Here is a 23,250-nt window from a genome sequence, read left to right on the forward strand (position 1 = left end):
CATGAGATCCCCCAATAATATGAGCCAAAGTCATGGGAGTTCCACGTAGTTCACATCAAATATGTCAGTGGAAGTCACAGCTTTCCGGCGTCCAGGCCTCCCCAATAATATGAGCCAGACACTAACCGCGGGTAGCGTTCATCATGCAACCACCATTGATGGAAGGCAAGGAATTATTAAACTTTCTTTTAATTATCCTTTTAATGGGTTTGATTTAAATTTTTGATCTCATCCAAAATGAGGGATTTTAATTTTAAAAATTTGTCTCATCATTAATTTTAAAACTCGTGCCATGATTGTTTGTATGGTTGCTGGATTATGCAACTCTTATTATTATATAATAACGCACATACTGATTATTTATAATATATCACATACATCATAAATAATAAAGGATGATCGATAACCGAGAGCTAATTGATCCGTACGAGCCACATACGGATCCATGTCCATAACCTAGGTAAATGCAGGGATGCAAATGCAATATTACATAAGCTTCCAATATTTTACATGTCTTCGATCTTCAAAACTCTTTTCGAGGATCGGGCCCACCGTCTTCAAATCTTGATCTCCCATTAATTCTAATATTTACATTAAATATCCATGGCACATTGGGATACAAATTTAGGGGGTGGGAACTGACCATAAACCAGGTCCACTTTTAATTATCAAATAAAAAAAAAATTACAACACGTAAAATATCCTAACATACACCTAGCACATTGGTAATGGCTCTCGATCATCCTTTTAACATATAATATCATATATTATATAAATCCGATAATATCACATATCATCAATAAATCGTGTATCTCGTAAATTATCACTAACCGCCATAATTATCAAATTAAATAAACACTTTTATTTAATTTCAAATAATTAAATTTCTTGTAAAACACATTTTACTATAAATAATTAAAATCATATTTCAATTATTTATTTTGTAAGAAATTGATTTTATAAAAATTATTGTAGGGGTAAAATCGTCCGTATTTTCATAAAATATCAATATAACCCAAAATTTTAAAAAATCAGAAATCGCCCCTGGCCCGAACAATTCAAGCCCACGACCCAGCGCAGTGCCCGAGACGTTCTCGGGTACCCGTCCGCGCAGCCCGCCCGTTGTCCGATCCGATCGGGCGCTGGCGGGCGCGCTGTGCTCTTGCCGCTCGCACAGGCGCGCGCTGCCCTGTGCGCGCGTCTGCTCGGAACTGTTCCGGGCAGACCAAATTTTATTTTATTTTTTCAAAAACAGATTTTTCAAAAATAATTTTTAGGGGCGTTTTTCATAAAATTTTTACGCGGTTAGAAATAATAAACTCAACAAAATTTAATTAAAACACACGATTGAGAATAACCTGGCTCTGATACCACTGTTGGGACATCGTATTCTCGCATCCAAGATGCAGCGAAAGTTTAAAAATTATGTTCTTGGGCGTCGTGTGTTTAAAACCATTCATAGGGTGTTTAGAATTATACATTTGCGTTCTCAACGTTTGGACTCCAAACTATTCCGGTGTTTAAGCGGAGATAGCCCTTCTTGTAAATCCCTACGAATTGCCCTTCAAATTTGATCGCCTAATTAGGTCCACGATCAAAAACTTTGTTTGTAACACCTCTGACCAGTTTTAAAAAAATAGCAGCGGAGTTTAAAATTTTCTTAAAAGAAAGAAGGATTTAAAATACATTTCAATGTATAATCAAAAGTATATACATGATCAATAAAATGATGCAAAAAAATACAAAATATCATTTTTGTGATCATGTCAAAATGCTAGCAAAAATAGCCTTCTTCCTTCCCTCTCTTATGCATATGACTCCGGCCCCAATCAACGTCCCGGCTCGTCGCTCTTATCTGCATCACATGAAATAACTGAAATGAGTATAAAAATCAGCAAGTAAAACTCTTACATAGCAATGGATATATAACATACTCTGAAAATCATGACTTTGAAAACATTAAATGCCATAAACTCTGGAACATAAATATCATAGCATGAATAACAATAACGATGGTATTTCTCTTTTCTTTGATGGATTGATATCTAAATAGCATCTCTGTCTCTGTACCTATATCCCATCGATATGAATCGATACTCTGTTGGGATATAAGCCTAAGGTTCTTGATCAACTAATTGCATGCAATCTCTGACTATGTATCTATCAATCCAATAAACCATTTGAACTCTCTCTTAGGCATTTAAATAAACACTTTGCATACTCTATCTCTTGTATTCCCTTTTGACATAATTGAGACATAAATTGCCTCTCATATACAACAAAGTGTATCTATAAATAATATGAATCAAATGGAAGGGAATAACATGTTAAAATCATTGAAACACAATACATATATTATCATGTGAGCACAAGGAATGAATTCCACTTACTACACTAGGAAACCTTGATTCTATTCTCTTGGTTGAATTCCTACAACAATAAACCATGTATTGCACCATCAATAACCCAATAATCACAAACCCATACCATTAAATCCATAAAATCAACATAATCAACAAACCCATCATATCTCCCAACACCAAAACCAAGAATAAACAAAGCCACAAGCTTACCTTAGCTCCTTGAACCCAAAACTAACTTGTTCCCACTTCAATACTCCAACTACAAGCTTGAATCAAAGAAAGGAAATGAAACCCTAACCTCCCCTTGAGCTGCAAACCAAGAAGAATTGGAAAGAAATAAGGAAAAAGTGAACCATCTCATGTTTTTAATCACTTAATCTCGAAAACACGCTTCTACTGTTCATGCACCGCAGGTGCGCTAACATTCTTACCGCGGGTGCGCTGAGCTTACTGGAAAACATCCAAAATTCTGAAACTTACGAGCGCGGGTGCGGTCCCTTTTTGACCGCGGGTGCGGTCTTGCTTCTGCCCAACCACCGCAGATGCGGTGTCTTTTCTAGTGCGGGTGCACTCTCCTCTTTAACCAACAATATACTCTTTGCAACAAAAATCGAATCGCAAGTTAGTAGTCACCACTACTAGTACAACCATTATTTAATTAATAAATTAACTCCTTGATTAATTTAATTCTAGACTCCTCTAGAACATATATGGGAATTTGTGCAAGTTAGTAGTCACCACTACTAGTACAATCATTTAATTAACAAATTCCAAATTCACTAAAAAAATGATTCCGAACTCATTATAACCCCGAACGACGATCTGAGAACGCCGATGTACCAAGGATATAAATCTTGTTCATATAATGAAAATCGAAAATTTCGAAGATCAAAATTTTCATTTACCAAATTTAGAACTTGCCATATATGACAGTTACCATATTTGGCAGCTGCCAGTTTTAGTGAACTCCTTCACAAAACAGGCAGTTCCACTCTCCTTCCTTATTTAGAAATCATGATAACTTCCACTTCTTCCATCATATGGAATTAGCTCATAAACTCCTTTATAAGCTTCCTGTTTGATCTCCATCAAACTATAGTCGCCAAATTCCTAACTCCTTGAAATTTGACTATCTCAACGGGAACACAGAATCCGATACTTGTGTGACCTTCAATGGTTCAGGCATACAGCTAGCCGTGGGTTCACATCTCCATGTGAATCAGAATAACATTTATTCTTATTCGGGTTTACCCTAGTTAACCCCATTCTTTTCATCAACTCCTTGATCAAGAATGTCAGAACTATTTTCTGATTGCACCCATCGGATCATGGTAAGAGCGTCTAGTAGCATCGCCCCATGATACCCTAGGTATCACTGATAGTGCCTGCAAGAACCTTTAGTCATGGTTAGCGTACAGTACGGTCCCTTAAACACATATATCCCGATAGAATCTACAACAATTGGTATATCGAGAGTTGCATATAAATTCGATAACGATGTGATTTATCTTTGAGTACTAATAGTGTCATGGTATGTGCAACTAGGAAAACACCTTTCCCTAAAGCACATTTCTTGCTCTGGCCTGACACTTTTTGCACTATTAACTCATCAGATCACATAAATATCTTCACCTGTAGGCGAACGGTGAATCCCCGAATACAATGCATTTGCTCCTACGTATTTCGAAACTACACCCAACCTCCCCACCTGATGACCCTCGATGGAGTCGGTAAACGGATCAAAGTGCATGCTAGTACGTATAACCCCTACATTGTCCCGGGTCAAAGGACTAATGGTGTACAACCATAACTGCGAACTATTCCACTCGATAAGTGGGAACCACTTGGATAGTCCGAGGGAGGCTTGTTCAGTGCATCATCATATGATCACCCATCTGTGTGAATGGACATCTCCATGCCCTTGCCAATGAAACATGGAGTTTACACCACAGATGCTAGTCTCGAGCTCGAGCGACCTTTATCCTTGTTTTAGGCGGCTGAATCGACTAGGAACATGTTTAGTTTATACGGTAGGCTTCCTAATGAGTTTCATTATCTTACGTTGAGACGCAGACCTTATGGTACCTATTGTATATTCAAGGATTTTATCTATGCAGCTTGCATGGGTATATAGATAAAGTATAATGCCATAATCGAATGAAATCGTAAAATATTATTAAAATAAAGATTGTTTTGCATTAGAGTCAATAAAAGCCCTAGCCACAAGTTGGCTTGCCGGGCAACTACTCTAACAAGTACGTTTATGTAAGTACGTTTAGAGTTTAAGTATGTACGGACTACTTTACAATGCATGTGGTATTATTATGCATTACTGCTATTTTCAGTTTATACATGTTGAGTCTTTAGACTCGCTAGACTTGATCGATGCAGGTGAGGACGAGTTTGAGGAGACGAGAGACGGGGATCAGTGAGTTGGCTCGGACTGTGCGGAGGCCTAACCAATGGACCGCTTAGTTTTCAAGGATTTTTATGCATGTTATTTCATTTACTCTGTTTTAACGAATTATTTCATGTTGTTTAAAACAAGTACTTTTGCAAGCTCGTTTACATTTCAAATATTTTGTCTAACATTTTATTTGTTTTGCATTTGAAAGAGGATTACTTATTTAAGAAAAAAATTTATTTTCTGCAAATTTCAAGTATGTTCAAAAGTACGTACGTTACATTGACCTTATTCAGGTCCTTTGATTCTCTCATGGCTATGGTCTTAACATCCCACTCCGTGGGAAGACCTCAGACCACCTTTCAGAGCGATTTTTTTGTTTGAATATACTTTTCCAAGTGCATTCAATTCATTTTTTATGTTGCTGACTCTCTCTTCATACTCGTTCATAGATTCTCCAGTCTTCATTTTAATATTATCGAACTTCTGAACAACAACTGAGAGTTTGTTTTCTTTGGTATGCTCATTGTCTTAGAGCTGAATTAACTTCTCCCAGATTTCTTTTGCAGTCTTGCACATCTTTATCTTGCTGAAAGTAATTTTATCCAGTGTTTTGTACAAGATGTCTTTAGCCACATTGTCCAAATTGGCTTTTCTTTTGTCTTCTGATATCCATTCCTCTCTGGGCTTCTCAATGCGGTGTGGTGCACCATCAGTTAAAGAAACATCAATGTTTGCTTTCGGTATTTTCATGGGTCCATCAGTGATAATGTACCACATATCATCATCTTGTGCAGCTAGATGAGCCTGCATTCTAATCTTCCAATCGTCAAATTTTTCTCTGGAAAACATTGGAATTTTGTTGAAGGAAGACATGATAATCATTTTTGTAGATATGAATATTCGGGAACAAGATTCAACTGCTCTGATACCACTTGTTAGGATCGGTTGGGAGTGAAAAAGTGTTTAGAAGGGGTGTTGAATTAACAATTGACAATTTTCACAACTTCCTCAATTTATCTCAGTTTAGTGATAAACTGAATTCGCGAATCTTGTTGTCAATGTCAATCAGTTAACTTGATAAAAGTGCAGAAATAAACTGAATGATAGATAGAATAAAAACTTAAATTAAAGGACTCAAGATTTGTGGATGTTCAGAGATTTCAAACACTCTTACGTTGCCCCTTCTATCTCGAAGAAAGGATATTGTAACGTACCGTACTTTTAACTACTTAAAATTTGCGGAAAAATTAAAAATTTTCTTAAATAAAAGGCGAACCTCCAAAATTCGATAAAATAAACTGTTCATCCCCAAATATTGTTGCAACAAAATATCTCAAATAAAGTTTACTAAAAGTACTTGTTTAAAACTCATAATCGATAACATGAAATCAGAGTATTTTGGACAGTTCATAAACTCTTAAAAAAACTGGGCGGTCCTCGGGTCTAGCCTCCTGCTCAGTCCAAGTTAACTCCTTGGTCCCCACCTCCCGTCTCCTCAAATGCATCTTCACCTCCATCGATCAAGTCTAGTGAGTCTAAAGACTTAACACGTATAAACTGGAAGTAGCGAGTAATACGTAATAAAATCACATGCGACTTTAAAATAGATCATAAATACCGAAACTTTAACATGCGTACAAGAGCTTGAACTTACATACATACATAGACGTGCTATAACGTGAAACTGTTCTTAAACATGCTTGCATACTTGTACATACATGAACATACATAAACTTCATCATTTTGCGTAGAGGCATGTTTCAAAGCAAGTGACCCAAACATAAATACGCCTGATCACACTAAACCACAGTACTGGGCTGATAGGGAAGATCCACTGCCACATACATGAGATCCCCGTTCATGCTTTAACGGGATGGATTGGTCCCTGGTCATGCTTTACCGCTTTCCAATCCCATACATAATTGGTCACAAGACATTTAGCATACCTCAAAAACTTAAAAAATATTTTCTTTGCACGTCGAACATACTTACTTGACATTGAGGGATTTGTCGGATCTCGCTTGGGGCCACTGCTGCACGAACTAACATGAGTTTGAAATACTTAACTTGCATAACTTAGACTTAGGTACTCGAGCTCACCACCGAAGTGAATAAGTAGCTTATGACATTCTAGTTCCCTCGGGACTTGACCTCTTTTAATCATCGTACTAACCATTATCTTGAACCCCAAAACAAAACCTGATGTGAAGTCTAATTTTTTTTCCCAAAATATGAAGTACACGGACCTCGTGCCCGGGTCCATGTATGGGTCCGTCTAGGTTCGCAAAAGAAATGCTCGAAAAGAAGTAAGGACACGGACCCCGTGCTAGGGTCCGTCTAGGGGTCCATGTAGGCTCGCAAATTTGACACTTCCAAGAAAACAAAGGCACGGACCCCGTGTCAGGGTCCGTCGAAGGGTCCGTGTATGCTAGGTTTACTGACACTAAGAAAGAAACAAGGGCACGGACCCCGTGCCCGGGTCCGTGCAGGCTCGATACGCGTGAACCAAAGAAAATTCATATACTCAAGGCTTATTTTTCCTAACTCGATCATCCCGCCCATGAATTGACACCTCGAGACCCCTCCTAGGATACTATAACCTTGAATCCAAACTCGTACAACCACCCCAAAACAACGACATCCACCCTACGACACAATACAACTCAAAAACACGAAAATTGACCCCAAATCATTTCCTACGGCTTCTAATGAATTCAAGTGCCTATCGACACTAACCGGCATACCAAATACCAACCCAACATCATGCTAAACATATCTAAATGCAGCAACGATCACCCGTCGATCCTCAATGAAGCCTACAACATTAATACTTCAAGAACACATCAATAACATAATTTTTCAGAAAATGCAGTTTGAGCAATCCCACAAAAATGATCATATCTCACTCAATTGTTATCAAAATATTTTGAATTTTATATCAAATCGAAGGTATCAAAAATTTCTACGTTTCATACGTTGAAAGGTTTCCCAAAATCTTGACTGAAAAATTGCAGTTTTTAAAAGACCAGTAAAAACGAGATTTGAGATCCCAAAAATGGTTCAAAAGTGATGCAAACATGATTGCTCAAACTTCTACACATCACGCATGTATTTTCTCGCATAAAAACATCGCAACACATAATATGACTAGATCGATGCAGGAAAAAACAGAATATACATGCCTTTAAATCTTTAACGTTACTGAACGATGACACCGAAGCGGGGAAAGATGGGAGGTTGATCCGGGAATAACGTGAAACTATTTTATTGCAATAAAATTCACCGAAAACTTGCTAGAAAATCGAATGGAAGGGGCGACTGCTATTCTTGCAAAGAACCCGAGTTTCCTCCTCTCAAAAATCAAAAAAATCTGAATTGTGATAGTGTGTGTGTGTGTTTTGCCGATTTCTAGTGTGTGAAAAAGACTGTGTGTGTGTGTTTAATTAGGAGTAATTAGTGCTAATTTAACAAATAAAAATACTAATTAATAGGCTAACCCACACTAATTTTAAACAAACTTCTTAATTAAAATAAATACACACTAATTTTATAAAATTCTCGTTTTTAACAAAATAAAATGTACAAAGCCAACTTTAAAAGTTTCAACTTCTAAACTCACTAAATACATAATTTTAGGCTTTTAAAAAAATGCTGAAACTTATTAAATTAATTAATATGCCCCAACCTTAACTTAAAAAAAAACCACATAAAATATGCCAAAATCGTCACCGGTCTCTTTTCCTCGATCTCGCATCGAATGATCGCCTGAAACATGAAACTTGAGAAAAAATTTTAACGTGCATCACCTAACATTAAAATAATGCAATTAAATAAATCATGCATCACTAAAAAAATCATTTTAATTTAAATAAATGATTTAACAATTTAAATAAATGCATGGGTTTTACGTGTACTGATTTTGGGCTCTACAGATATTCACTAAAGGACTTTGATCTATACAAAGATTTGTACAAACTCACTTCAGTTTGGACTTTGCACTGTCAAAACTAAAACTCTTAGTTCAATACAATATATCAGTATTCAAATGATATGTAACTTTCTTAGCTCAACAGATCTCTACAAGATCGAACAATACAACAGTGAGTGTTTGTGCTTTTAAGCTCAATGTATAGCCTGAAAGCTATGAATGTTCATACTAACGTGAGCTTTTGAGAGATTTTGAACAGAAAAAGTATGCACAGAGTTCTGTTTTAATAATTTCGTAGCTTGATTACTTGATTACTCGATAGCACGATTGCTCTTCTTCATTGATCTTCTCGGCTATTTATAGGCTTTGCTTCCAACAGTAACAATTAATGCATTTGGATCTTTATATACGTTATATAGTCACGTCAACATTCTTCTGACAATCATACTGTAGCTTTTTTGAAATGTGGCTATCCCACTACATGTTGCAGTCTGCTCTTGTACAGTTGTCGGTTGATAGATACGTTCCTTAACTGATGACGCGTTAAGTTAATGTATCAGTTGACAAAACCGATAGGATTAATTATTGCACTCAACTGATTGTAGTGTACCTGATAAGTTCCGACTTATCATCCAGTTGACTACATAGTTCAGTTAGATTAGGTGAGTTCAATTGCCTTTGACTATATGCACAATAATCTTCAGTTCGTGCAACTTAACAATTTACGACTTTTTAGTTCATTTATTCTCAGTCTTCTTGATCAGTTGTTCAACCTTTTCAAGCTCAATTTGTCAAGTGAGCCCTTAATTAAAATTAAAGAGGTTAAAAGGATTCTAAGCCTATTACGTAATAAAATACTCCCATAAAGCCCAAAAACATTCCCGAAAATATTTCGTTTAGGTATGTTTTTCAAAATATTGTTCGAACCCTCGAAAAGTCCCTCCGACTTGCTATTGCTTACCGGTTAAAAATATGATCCGACGAGTAAAAATACCCCACCAAAGCCCATTTTTTAAAATCTCATTTAATTACACCATATATTAAATAATTAAAATTAATTATTTAATAAAAATAATTTTCCTCAACTATCCCCGGTCTTCGTTCCTCGTTCGAGCGCGAAAAACTTCTAAAAACACTTATGCATGAAACTTTAATAAACCAAGAAAATAAAACACATGTTCATGAAATAATCATGCAATAAAATAATTAAACACATATTTTGTAAAATCCTAGATTGCATGCAGTCAGGTTACGTAGTTCGAATTTTCTAGACCTTACACAGATATTGTTCTGAAGATTTGTGTATGGAATTGACGTTCCATATCATGCCAAGTCATAATAGAATTTCGAGGTAGTGTCGCATACCAAGTGAAAGCAGTGCTAGTCAAAGAATTGGGGAACAACCGTAACTTGTAATTAGAAAATTTTCCAAATTTGCTAACTCCGCATGTTTGATTGTAAACCTCGCTACATGTTCCACGCTAGATTGAACATCTTCCACAGAGTATAAAGTGAAGTCTGGAATGCGGTACCGTCATGGATAAGGGTTTTCACGATCAACAATGTCAGGATACGGTTTGTGAAACTCTGGTCGGTTGATTGACCTCACTCCTGAGCCATACAAATCTTGAATAACATCACGTACTGTCTCAAAATCCAACACTGGAGTTTGTCGTAACTGATGTGGGGGATAGATTTCCCCCAGGTGTTATTCCCAGAATTTGGTATTGAATACCCGCGCATTACCCCATCATCATACATCCCCGGATGCAAGTTAGGAAACGTCACAGAAAATATATTACCACCACTTGCTTATTGTTACTGAAATTTTGGTATTTCAACCCCAACTCCTCGTCCATTTTGTGCAGAGGAGTATATCTTCCTTCCCTAGCAGATTCAGGAATCAGTGCTTTTCCCAAGTGGTGATTTTCACCTGCTTGAGAAATCCCCGATCCCTGGCCTTGATCTTTGAATAGTTTAGTGTCAAATTCTTGAAGTTTATCATATTCTGGTGTAATAATCTCGCCTTTTGCAGAATTTCTCTGAACGTCTATTACTCATTTTGCTTAAAAAATACTAAAATATTTTTTTACACTCACATAGGTTCGGCCGAAACACAACCAAAAATACTTAAAATATTTAAACACCATTTTAAAAATAAAACAACCAACTAATCTTTTAAAAATCCAAAGAAAAATAGTTCCGAAAGTAAAAACGTCAATCGTTTGCATATCCTAACTTAGCAAAATTGATAAAATTAACGACCTCTCAAAAACCACTCAAAATCATAATGAAGGTCATAAAAATATCTTTAACATAATCCTAAACATCATAAGTCATAATCATAAGTCTATTGCAGAAAACAAGCGCTGGTCCTCGGGTTATATACACTTTCAGTCCAATAAGATCAACCATCAAAACCTCCATTATCATTATTATCATAATCACCTGCATCAATCACACCTATCAGTCTAAAGGCTCAACACATCATAATTTTGATAACAAGTAATACATATACAGAACACATGCAACAGTGGAAATACTTGTACGTAAAATAACATTTTCATGAAGATGCATAACCTTTAAACAATAAAATTTTCATATCATCATAAACATATTCATATTTATCATATTCATATTCATATTCCATTTTCTTTTCGTTGAATTCAGATCGTTAATTGTGACTTTCGTATTTGTATTGGGGCGATGGATCCATTTACATGTAGCCACAGTACTGGACGGCGGGACATCAGGGACACTCTCACCCATCAACTAAGCATTGACCTACGTATTAACATATCGTGTCATTGGAAATACGATCGTCGGGCTCCCTCTGGGCCTTCTCCCGTAAACAGGCTCCCTCTGGGCCTTCTACCTCACGATATCTCCAAACATATTATCGTATCATCTTATTAGTCACAATTACTTCACTTCTTTCAAAGTTTCTTATTTTCATCACTTATAAAAATTAAACATGCATATAACGTTTTTCTTTTAAACCAAGCATGAAACATGAACGTTTCATCATAAAATTCCAAAAAAATGCAACATAATCATATTAACATATAAAACAGCATTCATGACACTTCCATGGCATTTACTAATTTTCGGGTGTAAAATTATCGTTTTACCCCTAGACGTAAAATTTCACGTTTTTGACAATTTCTTAATTCCATTGACTGTAGAATATCCCAAATAATTATTTAAGTTTACATAATTTTTTTCATATTTTTATTTGGCTTAAATCGATGGCTTTTAATTAAATCTTTAAATATAATATATTAATGTGTTTTAATCCCGAATTAAACCAAACTTTAATATAAAATTTCCATATTAAAAATTTAGACTTTTAATAATTATTTGGCCCTTGTGAACCACGACTCGACCCCCGTTGAGCCATGTTTCAACTTTTAGTTCATAAAAGCCTAATTCGAACAACCTAAGCCAACCCTCGAGCCAACTTCGTTTTTCACCAAGCCATGCTCAAACCATCTTGAGCCATCTTCGAACCAGCCCCTCTAGGAACCCTCCTGGACCCTTAGAACCCTTAGAACTCAAACCCAAGCCCCAAATGAAGCCACAAAACCAGAACACATGCCATGGCCGAGAACCCTCCATGCACTAGGGTTCTTCAATATGCACCTAGGACTCTAGCCACTAGACCAGCCCCTAAACCAGACCCTTGTGCACCCTCTTAGGACCCTAGTGACTCGACCTATCCTAGCCCAAAGCCCCAGGCCGAGCCATCCTTCCCTGTGCGGCTGCACACCCCCAGCGCGCATATACGATTCTGTACGGGGCTAGAACTCCTCCCCAGCCCCTTGACTCGAGTCCTACCATGGCTAGGAATCCTTCCTTGACCCTAGCACGTCCCTAGCCCAGCACTGGTTCAAGCCGTGCCAAGCCATGCCCCAAGTTTCCCTTGAACCCGAGCCTAGACACCCAAAAACGTGATGTTTGGTTCCAGCTTTGTATCGTGTTCATGTGCAACATGTTGTGTGGTTCTAGGACTCCTTAAACTCGTGTAAAACTACCCTTGATCATACACTAATCATGGAAGCCACTTAAGAACATATTAAACATGTTTTTGGATTAAAACCCAAGCTTTAAAAGTTAATGTTTGCATAAAAACGAAAATATAACAAGTGCAACTTGTTTTCATGCAATTTCATAAATAAATACATAATATGGTGTGATGATGAGTAAAGAAAAGATTATGGCGTGCCTTTGCATTTTTAACACACGATTAAACGTTGGCGAATCGAAGAACGATGATCAGAAGACCTTGGCTTGAAGAACCCTTGAAGAATTCGAAACTTTTCCTTCGAAACCCTTATGTGTGGCGTGAGTTATGAGTGAAGAAAAGTGTGGTGTGCGGCTAGGTGAAGGAGGCGTGGGTTAATGGGGTGGGCTTAGCTTAATTATACTAATTAAATTGTGTGTGCAAGCTTAGGGCCCATTAGTATGGTATAATAGGCCCATTAAGCTCATTAGTGCTTCATAAAATTATTTTGTTTAATAAAGTTTGTGAAATTATTAACCGGGTTGTCGAAACATTCGTATTTTTGTGGAAAATCCAACACCGATAAAAAATTACGTCCCGGCGTATAAAATCACCTCAAAAACTCCTTATTTTTAAAGATAAGAAAAAGCATCAATCATATTTTAAATAATTAAAAACAATTATTTAATAAAAACATTTTCCAATTTTCAACCCTCGGTCTCCGTTTCTCGATAGCAACTCGAATTACCCTTTAAAAATACATTTTAATGCAACCATGTAGAAAATTATATTTTAAACATGTCAACATGCACAACATAATTAATTGATGAAATTAATTGAAATACACAAGGAATTTAATAACTTTTATGCAGGTGTTTCACGTGGACCTTCAAAATTTCAGGACGTTACATTCTTCATTCCATTACTTCTGCCACAAATTCCATCATGACATTAGCGAAAGCTTTGGTCATTTCTTTGAGATCACTGCGGATATTTCTCTCCGTGGTCAACATGAAGTTTTTTGAAGCCCCATCGCCACCAAAAACGACAACTCTTTCCTTCATAGCCTCTTCTTCGAACTGATGTACGAGTCTTTCAACTGTTTTTCCATCTGCATCTGTTTCTTCTTCTTGTGCGCAATGACCTTTCCAATGTAATGGAGGAATTCCTTCATTCTTCTCAGTACACTTTGGAGGCATTGGGTCCCACCGGGAGTGCCAATTTTTTTCTCACGAAAATTGCGGGGAGTGTCAGGCAAGTGATCGTGCCAAAGTTATGAAATAATCTGACTTCTTTTAATCAGACGTTGTGGATCTCGATTTTGTCATGCATTCTAACTCGTTCGAAATGACTCCAAAAATGAAAATGACTAAATCAACAAGAAATAGTGGAAATCAGAAGAGATCGACAAATCAACACAACAAGGACGTTAAATTGTACAAAGTCAATGATGATCTTGAAAGGACATCAAAGTTACTGGAAAAGTTTAAGACAATAAGGCTGAACTAGGGTTCAAAAATAGTGTGTTTGAGTGTGGAGAATCTTTCAACTCCGTGTCACAACCTATTGCTTTTGTGAAGTAAAGCAAAGATACTTCAAACTATCCAAGAAAAACTTCTTTGGTAAAAGCTTTACTAACCAAGAAGCAAGATTCTTCTCAAAAGCCAAAGCAAAAAAAAGCGACGTTTCATTTGCCACTACTGTTGTGAGCTAGACCACATCAAACCCTTTTGCTTTCAGTTGAGAGATGATTATATGAGCTGGAATTAAAACTGGATGTTGCACAAGGTATTGTCAAACACTAAGCACAACACTGTCAATGGAAAACATCCTGTAAAGAAAGTTTGTGTACCTAAGGCTGAAAATCAATGCACTGTTATTTGTACATCCTTGAAAACTAACATTGCAGGTATTTGGTATTTTGACAGTGGGAGCTCGTGCTACATGACAGGGTCTAAAGACCACGTCACTGACTATGTTGAATTAAAAAGTGCACGTGTGATCTATGGAGGTGGTGCAAAAAGGAGAATTGTTGGTAAATGAACTGAATGTGGATGGTCTTCCAAAACTTCATAATGTGCTCCATGTTTAGGGACTCAACTCAAATTTAATAAGCAATAGTGAACTTTGTGATGATGAATTTCATGTTAAGTTTGACAAAAATAACTGAAAAATTTTTGACAAAGCTAATGTTTGTGTCATATCACGTACAAGATCTGCAAATATTTGCTATCAACTGGGTGAGGACCATACTTAATGGCATACCAAAGTAAGTGAATTGGGGCATTCAAACATCAAAACATTGAATAACCTTAGTAAATATGATGTTATAGAAGGTATGCCAAATTTAAGCTCATGAACTACATATGTTCGTGGATCATGCCAGAAAAGTAAGCAAACCATGTTCCACACCAAGTGTTGCTGTGACTAACGATGTATATGTAAATGATAATGATGAGGCCTAGGCACAGTGGATGGGTAATATTGTCGCTGATGTCCGACAGCCGCCGGGTACCACGGTTTACGTAGATGGATCCATCGATTAACGATGAAACGATAAAGCTGTTACGAAAGTCACAACTAATGAACTGAATTCAATAGAAGTAAATATATAAGTATATGATGTTAAGATAAGTTGTTTGACACGTTATGATTTATACGACACGTTTACGTTTATGCTTTTAAGTTCATGAAATGTATGTTGATTACAGTATTTTTCACTGTTGTGTTCTATGTATACGTATTGGCTATTATTCGGTACATGTGTGTTGAGTCTTTTGACTCATTAGGCATGTGTGATGCATGCTAGCATTTGGATGAGGAGACTGAGGGTGCCGAACTCTGAGTTGGCATGGCTGGATGTGCGCACACGACCCGAGAACCACACTTTTCCGCACATCACAATTTTATGAGCTTTGAGTAGACATGATCAGTTTTATACGTTTTTATGATATGTCGTTGATTCTCAGAATTTTACTCGTTTTATTTTATTCATGCATGATTGAGGGCCCATTTGGCAATTTTTAAACAACAGGTGTTTTATTTGTCGATTGTTTACGATTATTTTAAAATGTCATATTTTTCCATAAGGTTGCATGCATGCGAACTATTTAAATGATTAATTTCGAAAATGTGAGCTTTGTAAAATAAAAAAAATAAATCAGCAACATTTAAAATTAGTAAACGTCACAGTCGCCCATCCCATAATTGTCCCAAGTCAAGAACGATTAACTTTGGAGTTCTTATGTGATGAGCTACCGAAAAGAAGATGCACATTCTTGATATAAGTGGTACATATCAAGTCTTTTAAGCCCTCCTCAACTACAGAGTTTTATACCTGAACAATTTTGGAATCCATCTCCTTCTGTTGGAAGATCGGTTCATTCATTTTCCATCCGCCTAGAAGCCTGCCAGGAGCCGCTCATTGTCCGTGCAACCTCATGGCACCGACGATCACCCCCGCCCTCTTTAGCCCCGGGTCTCACATATGCAGCCTCCTAGCAACGTAGATAAGCAGCCCCTTTCACAACAATTCAAGAAAACGTGAGTTTGTAACAAAAAGAAGCACATTTCACGTCAAAACTTTATAAAAATTAAACCACATGATAGATTAAGGAATTCCTCAAGCAAGTACATATATATCAGCATATAATTGGTATAAATGATGAGAAAAGAAATACATGGCGTACCTTTGCGTTTATACGCTCGAAAACCTTGATATCTTTGCATCGGACGAGCACCGAAGAGAGGAGGGAGGAGTTTTCTGAAAGCCTTTGAGAAAACTCAAATGGCTGCTGAAAATTACGTGAGGTTGCTGCTAGTAAATGATGGAGGGGCGGGCACATGGTGTTGTTAGGTTTATGGTTTAGTTTAATAAGTTTAAGTCATAAAATAATACACTAATGACCCTTAATTAAAAATGAAAGGGTTAAAAGGGTTTTTGGGCCCATTAAGTACTAAAATAAACTCATTAATTCCATTAACACTCCCGAAAAATATTTCTTTAAGGTATATTTTTGAAAATATTGCCCGAACCCTCGAAAAGTCCCCTGATTCGCTAAATTTTGCGTACCGGTTAAAAATATGCCCCGGCGAGTAAAAATACCTACCAAAGCCCATTTTTCGAAAAATATACTTAAAACACATCGTTCGAGCGCGAAACTACTAAAAGCTCTTATAATGAAAATTTAATAAACCATGAATTAAAACATATAATCATGCAATAAACATGCATTTAATGCATTAGAATCATTTAATAAAACATACAATAAGTTTGATAACTTAAATGCATGTGATTCACGAGACCTTCAAATTTTCGGGACGTTACATATTTATTCACTAATATTGATTTTTGGAAACTGATAAGTTTTTCAGTGGATCGTTTTGTCTTGAGACACCACACAAGTATAAATATTTGTGCATTATTTATTTTGTCTTATTTTATTCATTAAAGTTTATTTGTGTGTTTAATTATTGTATTATGCTCCATGCTGTAAATATATGTTATAACATGTGCACACACGCGTAAATATGATACACTCAATCTTAATATATTTGTACTTTTAATGTTAAAACAATTCCTTAGAAAATATTTCTGTAAAGCTAATAAAAACTTCACAAATTTGATTGGAAATTAGTAATTAAAAATAGTAATAAATATGTATATATCTACTTATATGAAAGTGGCAATAAGTTGTATTTGGCCAGTTTTCTCCCGGTTGCCGGTCCAAAGCCATAACACGCGTTGTGTGTTTCTTGCACTGATAATCAATAGTGTGTGCTGTCATTACTAGATGCATCGCCCTGCCACGCGTCGTGTGAGCATCCTCCTTCCTCCCCGATTTCTTCCTGCTTTCCTGTTTTTCTCTGTTGGTTGCATTTGTTGTTCGGTTTTCCCCAACTCTCCATCTTTTTGTGCTTCTTCCTCCTTCAAGTTTTCGTTTTCCGCCCGATCTTCATGCCCAACAGGCAGAAAACGACAACCGGTGAGTTATCTCTTTCCTTCTCTTTGGCCTTGATTATTTTATGTTGTCCTGCTCTGATTATGTTGTTCTCCCGGTTTTTTTGCCTTCTTTCAGCTATATTGATCCCTTTGGTTCACTTCCGCTTAGCTTATGCTTTTCCCCATGTTTTTCTTCTTTTTTGTAGCTATTTTAGGTGACTTGGTCCGTGTTATTCGGTAACCCGTAATGCCTCATTTTGGCTTCGTTTCCACAGCTTCTTTGCATAGTTTCTTTGGTTTTCCCCCTTTCTCGCGCGGGCAGCGCTTGTTTCTCCTTTATTATAGATCAGCTGTGTTTTGTTCTCGATTCTGTACGTCCTCGTTGTTTTTTCCTTTCCCTCTCCGTCTAAACTACACTAATCGTTACTTGCTCACCTTATTTTGGTGTATTTTACCTTGTGCCTTTTTAGAGGGTCTTTGTTTTTCCATTGTTGTTAGTTTCTCCTTGCTGTGGCTTTTGGTTTTTAATTGAACTACTAAAGAAAATAATTTGGTACATCTTCGCTTGGGCAATTGAAGGTTGCTTTGAAATTCCTTTGAGCTGCTTTGCTTCTTATTTTCTATTAAGCACGTCCTACTTGTTTTGGGTTGTTGATGCCCATTTTGTCCTATAAAGTATAATGTTGTTATTCTCCTGAATAGATATACGTTGTCTTCGCTGTATATATATAGGCAAACTGTTCCTACTACGAAGCCTCCGCAGCTTACCCCTATGGCAAGCTCGTCCTCTCGTGCTGGATACAGGTTCGCTATTTTTTTGCAGTTTTATTAGTTTATCCTTTAGTTTTCTTGGTTTATTACTACACCCGTGGTTTTCCCCTTCCATCCTTATTAGTGTTGGCATATTTTCCCTACTAGCTTTCGTGGTGTCAAACTATAGGTTATAGATCATTATTGCGTGTTTCTTTTTTGACAAAATTGTGTTGTGTTTACCATTATTTAAGAATTCCATAAACCAACACACCGAGTAATATTAGGATCAGACATTTTGAATTACTTGATGTTATAAAATAACAATGATGCTGCGTCATAGAGAAGATAATTTGACAGAAATCAATAAGACTAAAAGCCCTCGTAAAAGAAAATATGCTTGTTTAGAAGATCGTAGGCTGCAAATAAATATACGTCGAAGACAAAAAATTAAACCATGTATTTCACAGATATTTGATGCACAAAAACCTATGTTAGATCCATTGACGTATATAGTGAGAACTCCAGATGTACTACCTACTATGGTAGATTGTAAATTTTGTGGTGCAACACGCGTATATGCTGAGCCACCTACATTTTGTTGTGCGCTAGGAGATATAAATCTTTCACCTTCAGAAATGCCTTCTGAATTAGTGCAACTCTATGTTGGTAACACTGATGATGCTAAAGAGTTCAACACATGTATTCGTAGCTACAGTAACATGTTTGTCTTCACATCAATGGGAGTACATTGTGATACATCTTATGCTAAAATAAATGCTGGTATTTATACATTCCGTGTACAAGGTCAACTTTATCATTTTATTGACCAATTAATACCATCGTCCAACGAAGCCCCCAAAAATCTACAACTATATTTTTTTGACACTAAACATGAACTATCTAATCGTCTATCTATTAACTCAAAATTTAAGGAATCTCTTGTAAATTAATTAATATCTTATCAAAAAACCCATATGGGAATTTTTTTCGTGGTCTAAATAGTGTTGACAACTTAGACGAATATAAAATTGCTTTGCAAGCTGACCCTGTTACTAATCAACGAGTTTTTAATAGGCCTGATGTCTCTCAGGTTGCTGGTATATGGTTAGAATGTAGCTATGAAAATCAAAAAACAAGCCAACATATACAAATATATCCCAAAAACAGCTGTCACAAGATAATTAAACAATATTTCGGTTGTTATGATCCCTTACAATACCCTCTTATATTTCCAAATTGGGAATCTGGTTGGCATCGAAACATTAAAAGATTAGATCAAAAACAGAAAAAAAATGCAGCCTAGACCAACTTGTGACGGTGAAAACATCAACTACATACAAAACTCTGCAAGTGCAGAATTTTTTATAAGCGCTGAAACTCAAGGTAATTTTTACTTAAAAGGAAAATTTTATTATACAATAGTTATGATGTTTTACCATTAGAAATCTGTTTTATTTATGTAGCTTCGGAAAAAAAGAGCACCCAAAGTTCTACGGTCTCATGTCGTGAATACTACTGTCACAAATTGCAAATAAGGAAAAATGATAGGTCTTTCTTACTACATATTGGTAGGCTTTTGCAACAATATATAGTAGATATGGATATTAAAATTGAAACATCAAGATTAGAATTTTTTAGGACTCCAGGCATGCAAAACCGTTTGTGAAATGAGGCCTACAATGGGTTATTAGATAGCATTACACAGGGATGTGAGATAGGCTCTGATGTTGGGAAACGCATAATATTACCTACGTCATTCATTGGAGGTCCTAGAGATATGCGTAAAAGATACATGGATGCTATTGCTTTAGTACAACGTTATGGGAAATCGGACATCTTTCTAACAATAACCTCTAAGCCAAATTGGGCTGAAATAAAGTCTCTTTGCCTCCCATCCGATGAAATTCAAAATAGACCTGATTTGATCTCTATGATTTTTCATGCAAAACTTCAAGTTTTACGAGATGAACTATTCAAGAAGGATATTTTTGAGCACATTATCGCCTATACTTGCGTGATAGAATTCCAAAAAAGAGGCTTACCCCATGCCCATTTCATGTTTATTTTAAATCAAGCTTCAAAAATGTTTCATCCTGAGGCATTCGACAGAATTGTTTGCGCAAAATTACAAGATGCACATACTGAACCATATTGGTTTTCACTCGTGGTGAAACATATGATTCATGGTCCATGTGGCTTACTCAATCCAGCATGCCCTTGCATGAAAAAAAATTCTTGTAAATATAACTATCCTAAAGACTACTCAAAGTCCACTAAATATGGAACAAATTCATACCCAATATATCAGTCGGCGCGATGACAGACATGTTATTAATATAAGGGGTTCACAACTTGATAACCGTTGGGTTGTTCCTTACAATCCATATTTGCTTGGTAAATTTAATTGCCATATCAATGTCAAAATATGTTCAACCATTCAAGCTATAAAATATATCTACAAATATATATACGAGGGCCATGACAAGATTTTATATACATTATTTGGAGATGAACAAGATCACGTTGTTGATGAGGCAAAAGATTTCAAGGCTGCAAGATGGATTTCGCCTCCTGAAGCAATCTGGTGCATTTTCGGCTTTGATCTTAATCATGTACATCCAGCTGTAATATGCTTACCAGTTCATTTAGAGAATGAACAGGTTGTGTTGGGTGTTAGAATAGGTGCCCGTCGAGCCAAGTGTTGGTCGAGTGTTCACAATGAAACTCTATGTATAAGCAATCTTTATTTTAATAATATTTGAAATTATTGTTTTGGCACATCTTTATCTGTATACCCATGCTAGTTGCATAGATAAAGCCCTTGAATATACAAATAGTAGAAAGAATATGAGATGCTCATATGATGAGTATCATGAAACTCATATTTGGAATACTGTATATTCTAAACAGTTCCTAGTCGATTCAGCCGCCGCTAAGAAGGATATAGGCCGCTCGAGTTCGAGACTAGTATCTGCGATGTGAGTACCATGTTTCATTGGTAGGGGACATTGTGATGTTCGAGCATGCAGATAGGTGCTCCTGGTAGAGTGCAGTGAACAACCCTCCATAAAGGACTTTCCAAGTGGTTCTCACTTATCGAGTGGAAAAGTCCTAGTTTATGGTTGTACACCATTAGTCCTTATGACCCGGGACAACATTGAGACTCTATGTGCTAGAATTACACTTTGACTTGTTTACCGACTCTCAAGGGGTCATCAGGTGGCAAGGTTGGGTGTTCTGTCGAAACATATAGGAGTCGATGCATTGTAGTCGGGGATTCACCGCTTACCTTCGGGTATGGATATCCTATGTGTTCTCATGTGTATGTAGGTTGAAATCTCTGATCAGAGTATGGTGGTAATTATGAAAGGGGTTTCATAGATTACACCATCGATGCAACTACGACATGACACATAGTATCGATTCATTGACAACTCTCGATATACCAATGGTTGTCGAATCGGTCGGGATATATGAGTTGAAGGGACCGTACTGTACGCTAACCATAATTGAACGGTTCTTGCAGGCACTATCATTTGATACCTAGGGAATCATGTAAGCGATGCTGCTAGGTGTTTAACATAATTGGTTGGGTACTATCAGACTTGAGTTCTGACGTTCTTGTTATCAAGGAGTTGATAAGTAAGAATGGAGCAATTGGGGTATGCTCATATAAGGATATGTTTAGTCCGAATCACATGGAGATGTGAACCCACAGCTAATTGTATCAATGAACCATTGAGGGCCACACAAGTACTATATTTCTAGATCCCGTTGAGAAGTAAAATAGTTCAATGTGTTGAACGGCTTATAAATGAGTTTATAAGCGTAAGAAAAACAGAAGTATGACTTCTATGACAGAAATGTAATTTTTAATTTATGGAAGTGTTCCTAAATTAAAAGTTGGCCAAATAAATAATGTATTTGAAAATTGTAATTTTCATAAATATTATTATGGACTAAATTAAATTAATTCAAGTGTTGAATTAATTAAACACTAGTGGACCTAGTAAAGTCCAAATAATTAAATTAATTCAAGTGTTGAATTAATTAAATCATATTGGGTCTTGTAGAGCGCAATAGTAAAATAATTATTCAACTAGTGACTTGAGTAAATTCAAGTAATGTTTAATTAGTCTAAAATTTGTTTGAGATAATAAAATTAAGTCCATGGATTTTTAATTGTTAAAAATCAAATAAAAATGCATGCATGGGAGGTGAAGAGTAGGGAGACAAATTTTTGTTTATCCAAGGCATGGCATGCAAAAGTTGGACTTCAGTTTTACACAACCAAGAAAGTTGCTCTCCCTTCTCTCCTCATTCTCACATGGCCGAAATTTTGGAGGCTCTTCTCCTTCATTTTTCTCTCCATTTTGTTCTTCAATTGTTGAAGAAAGAAAATACTTCTCAAAGAAAAATCCTTATATTTTTCTAGTGCAAGATATGAGAGGATCTACCTAGTTGGTGGTGGGCTTTATTTTAGAGCAAGGAGTGCTCTTTGGAAGCTTGTAGAAGTTCTTGCCATACAAGAGCTAAGGTGTTTACACCTTAGTTGGAGCCATCATCAACCTCAAGAGGTTGATAGGTATGATTTCTTTACACCCTATGAATGTCATAGTTGTGTTTTTGTATATGCTACATCCTAGTACATGAGAGGTGCGAAAATTTCTCTTCAAATTTCGGTTTTCTTGTTTTGAAAACATTTTGTTGCATCCGTTGCGAATTTAAGCACCTAAAATCGATCCCTTTCAAGTGGTATCATAGCTAAGGGTACTAGTTTTTGTAGCATATACATAATATTATATTGAGGTCGATTTCTAACCGCATGAGATGAAATTTTTGCAACAAAATCAA

The 23,250-nt window shown here is 36.4% G+C and overlaps 1 protein-coding gene across 1 annotated transcript in view; it reads left to right on the forward strand.

The window, feature by feature from the left end:
* Nucleotides 1-17,495: 17,495 nt before the first annotated feature.
* The window catches only part of LOC142550507 (uncharacterized), a 49,778-nt gene continuing 44,023 nt past the window's right edge, over nt 17,496-23,250 (forward strand). Inside the window, exons 1-2 of the mRNA XM_075659583.1 lie at nt 17,496-17,686; nt 18,376-18,447. Coding sequence (XP_075515698.1) covers nt 17,659-17,686; nt 18,376-18,447 — 100 coding nt within the window. The 5' untranslated portion in view covers nt 17,496-17,658. The remainder of the gene's footprint in view (nt 17,687-18,375; nt 18,448-23,250) is intronic.

Source organism: Primulina tabacum, chromosome 7 (assembly GCF_025594145.1).
Source record: "Primulina tabacum isolate GXHZ01 chromosome 7, ASM2559414v2, whole genome shotgun sequence".
Taxonomy (NCBI): domain Eukaryota; kingdom Viridiplantae; phylum Streptophyta; class Magnoliopsida; order Lamiales; family Gesneriaceae; genus Primulina; species Primulina tabacum.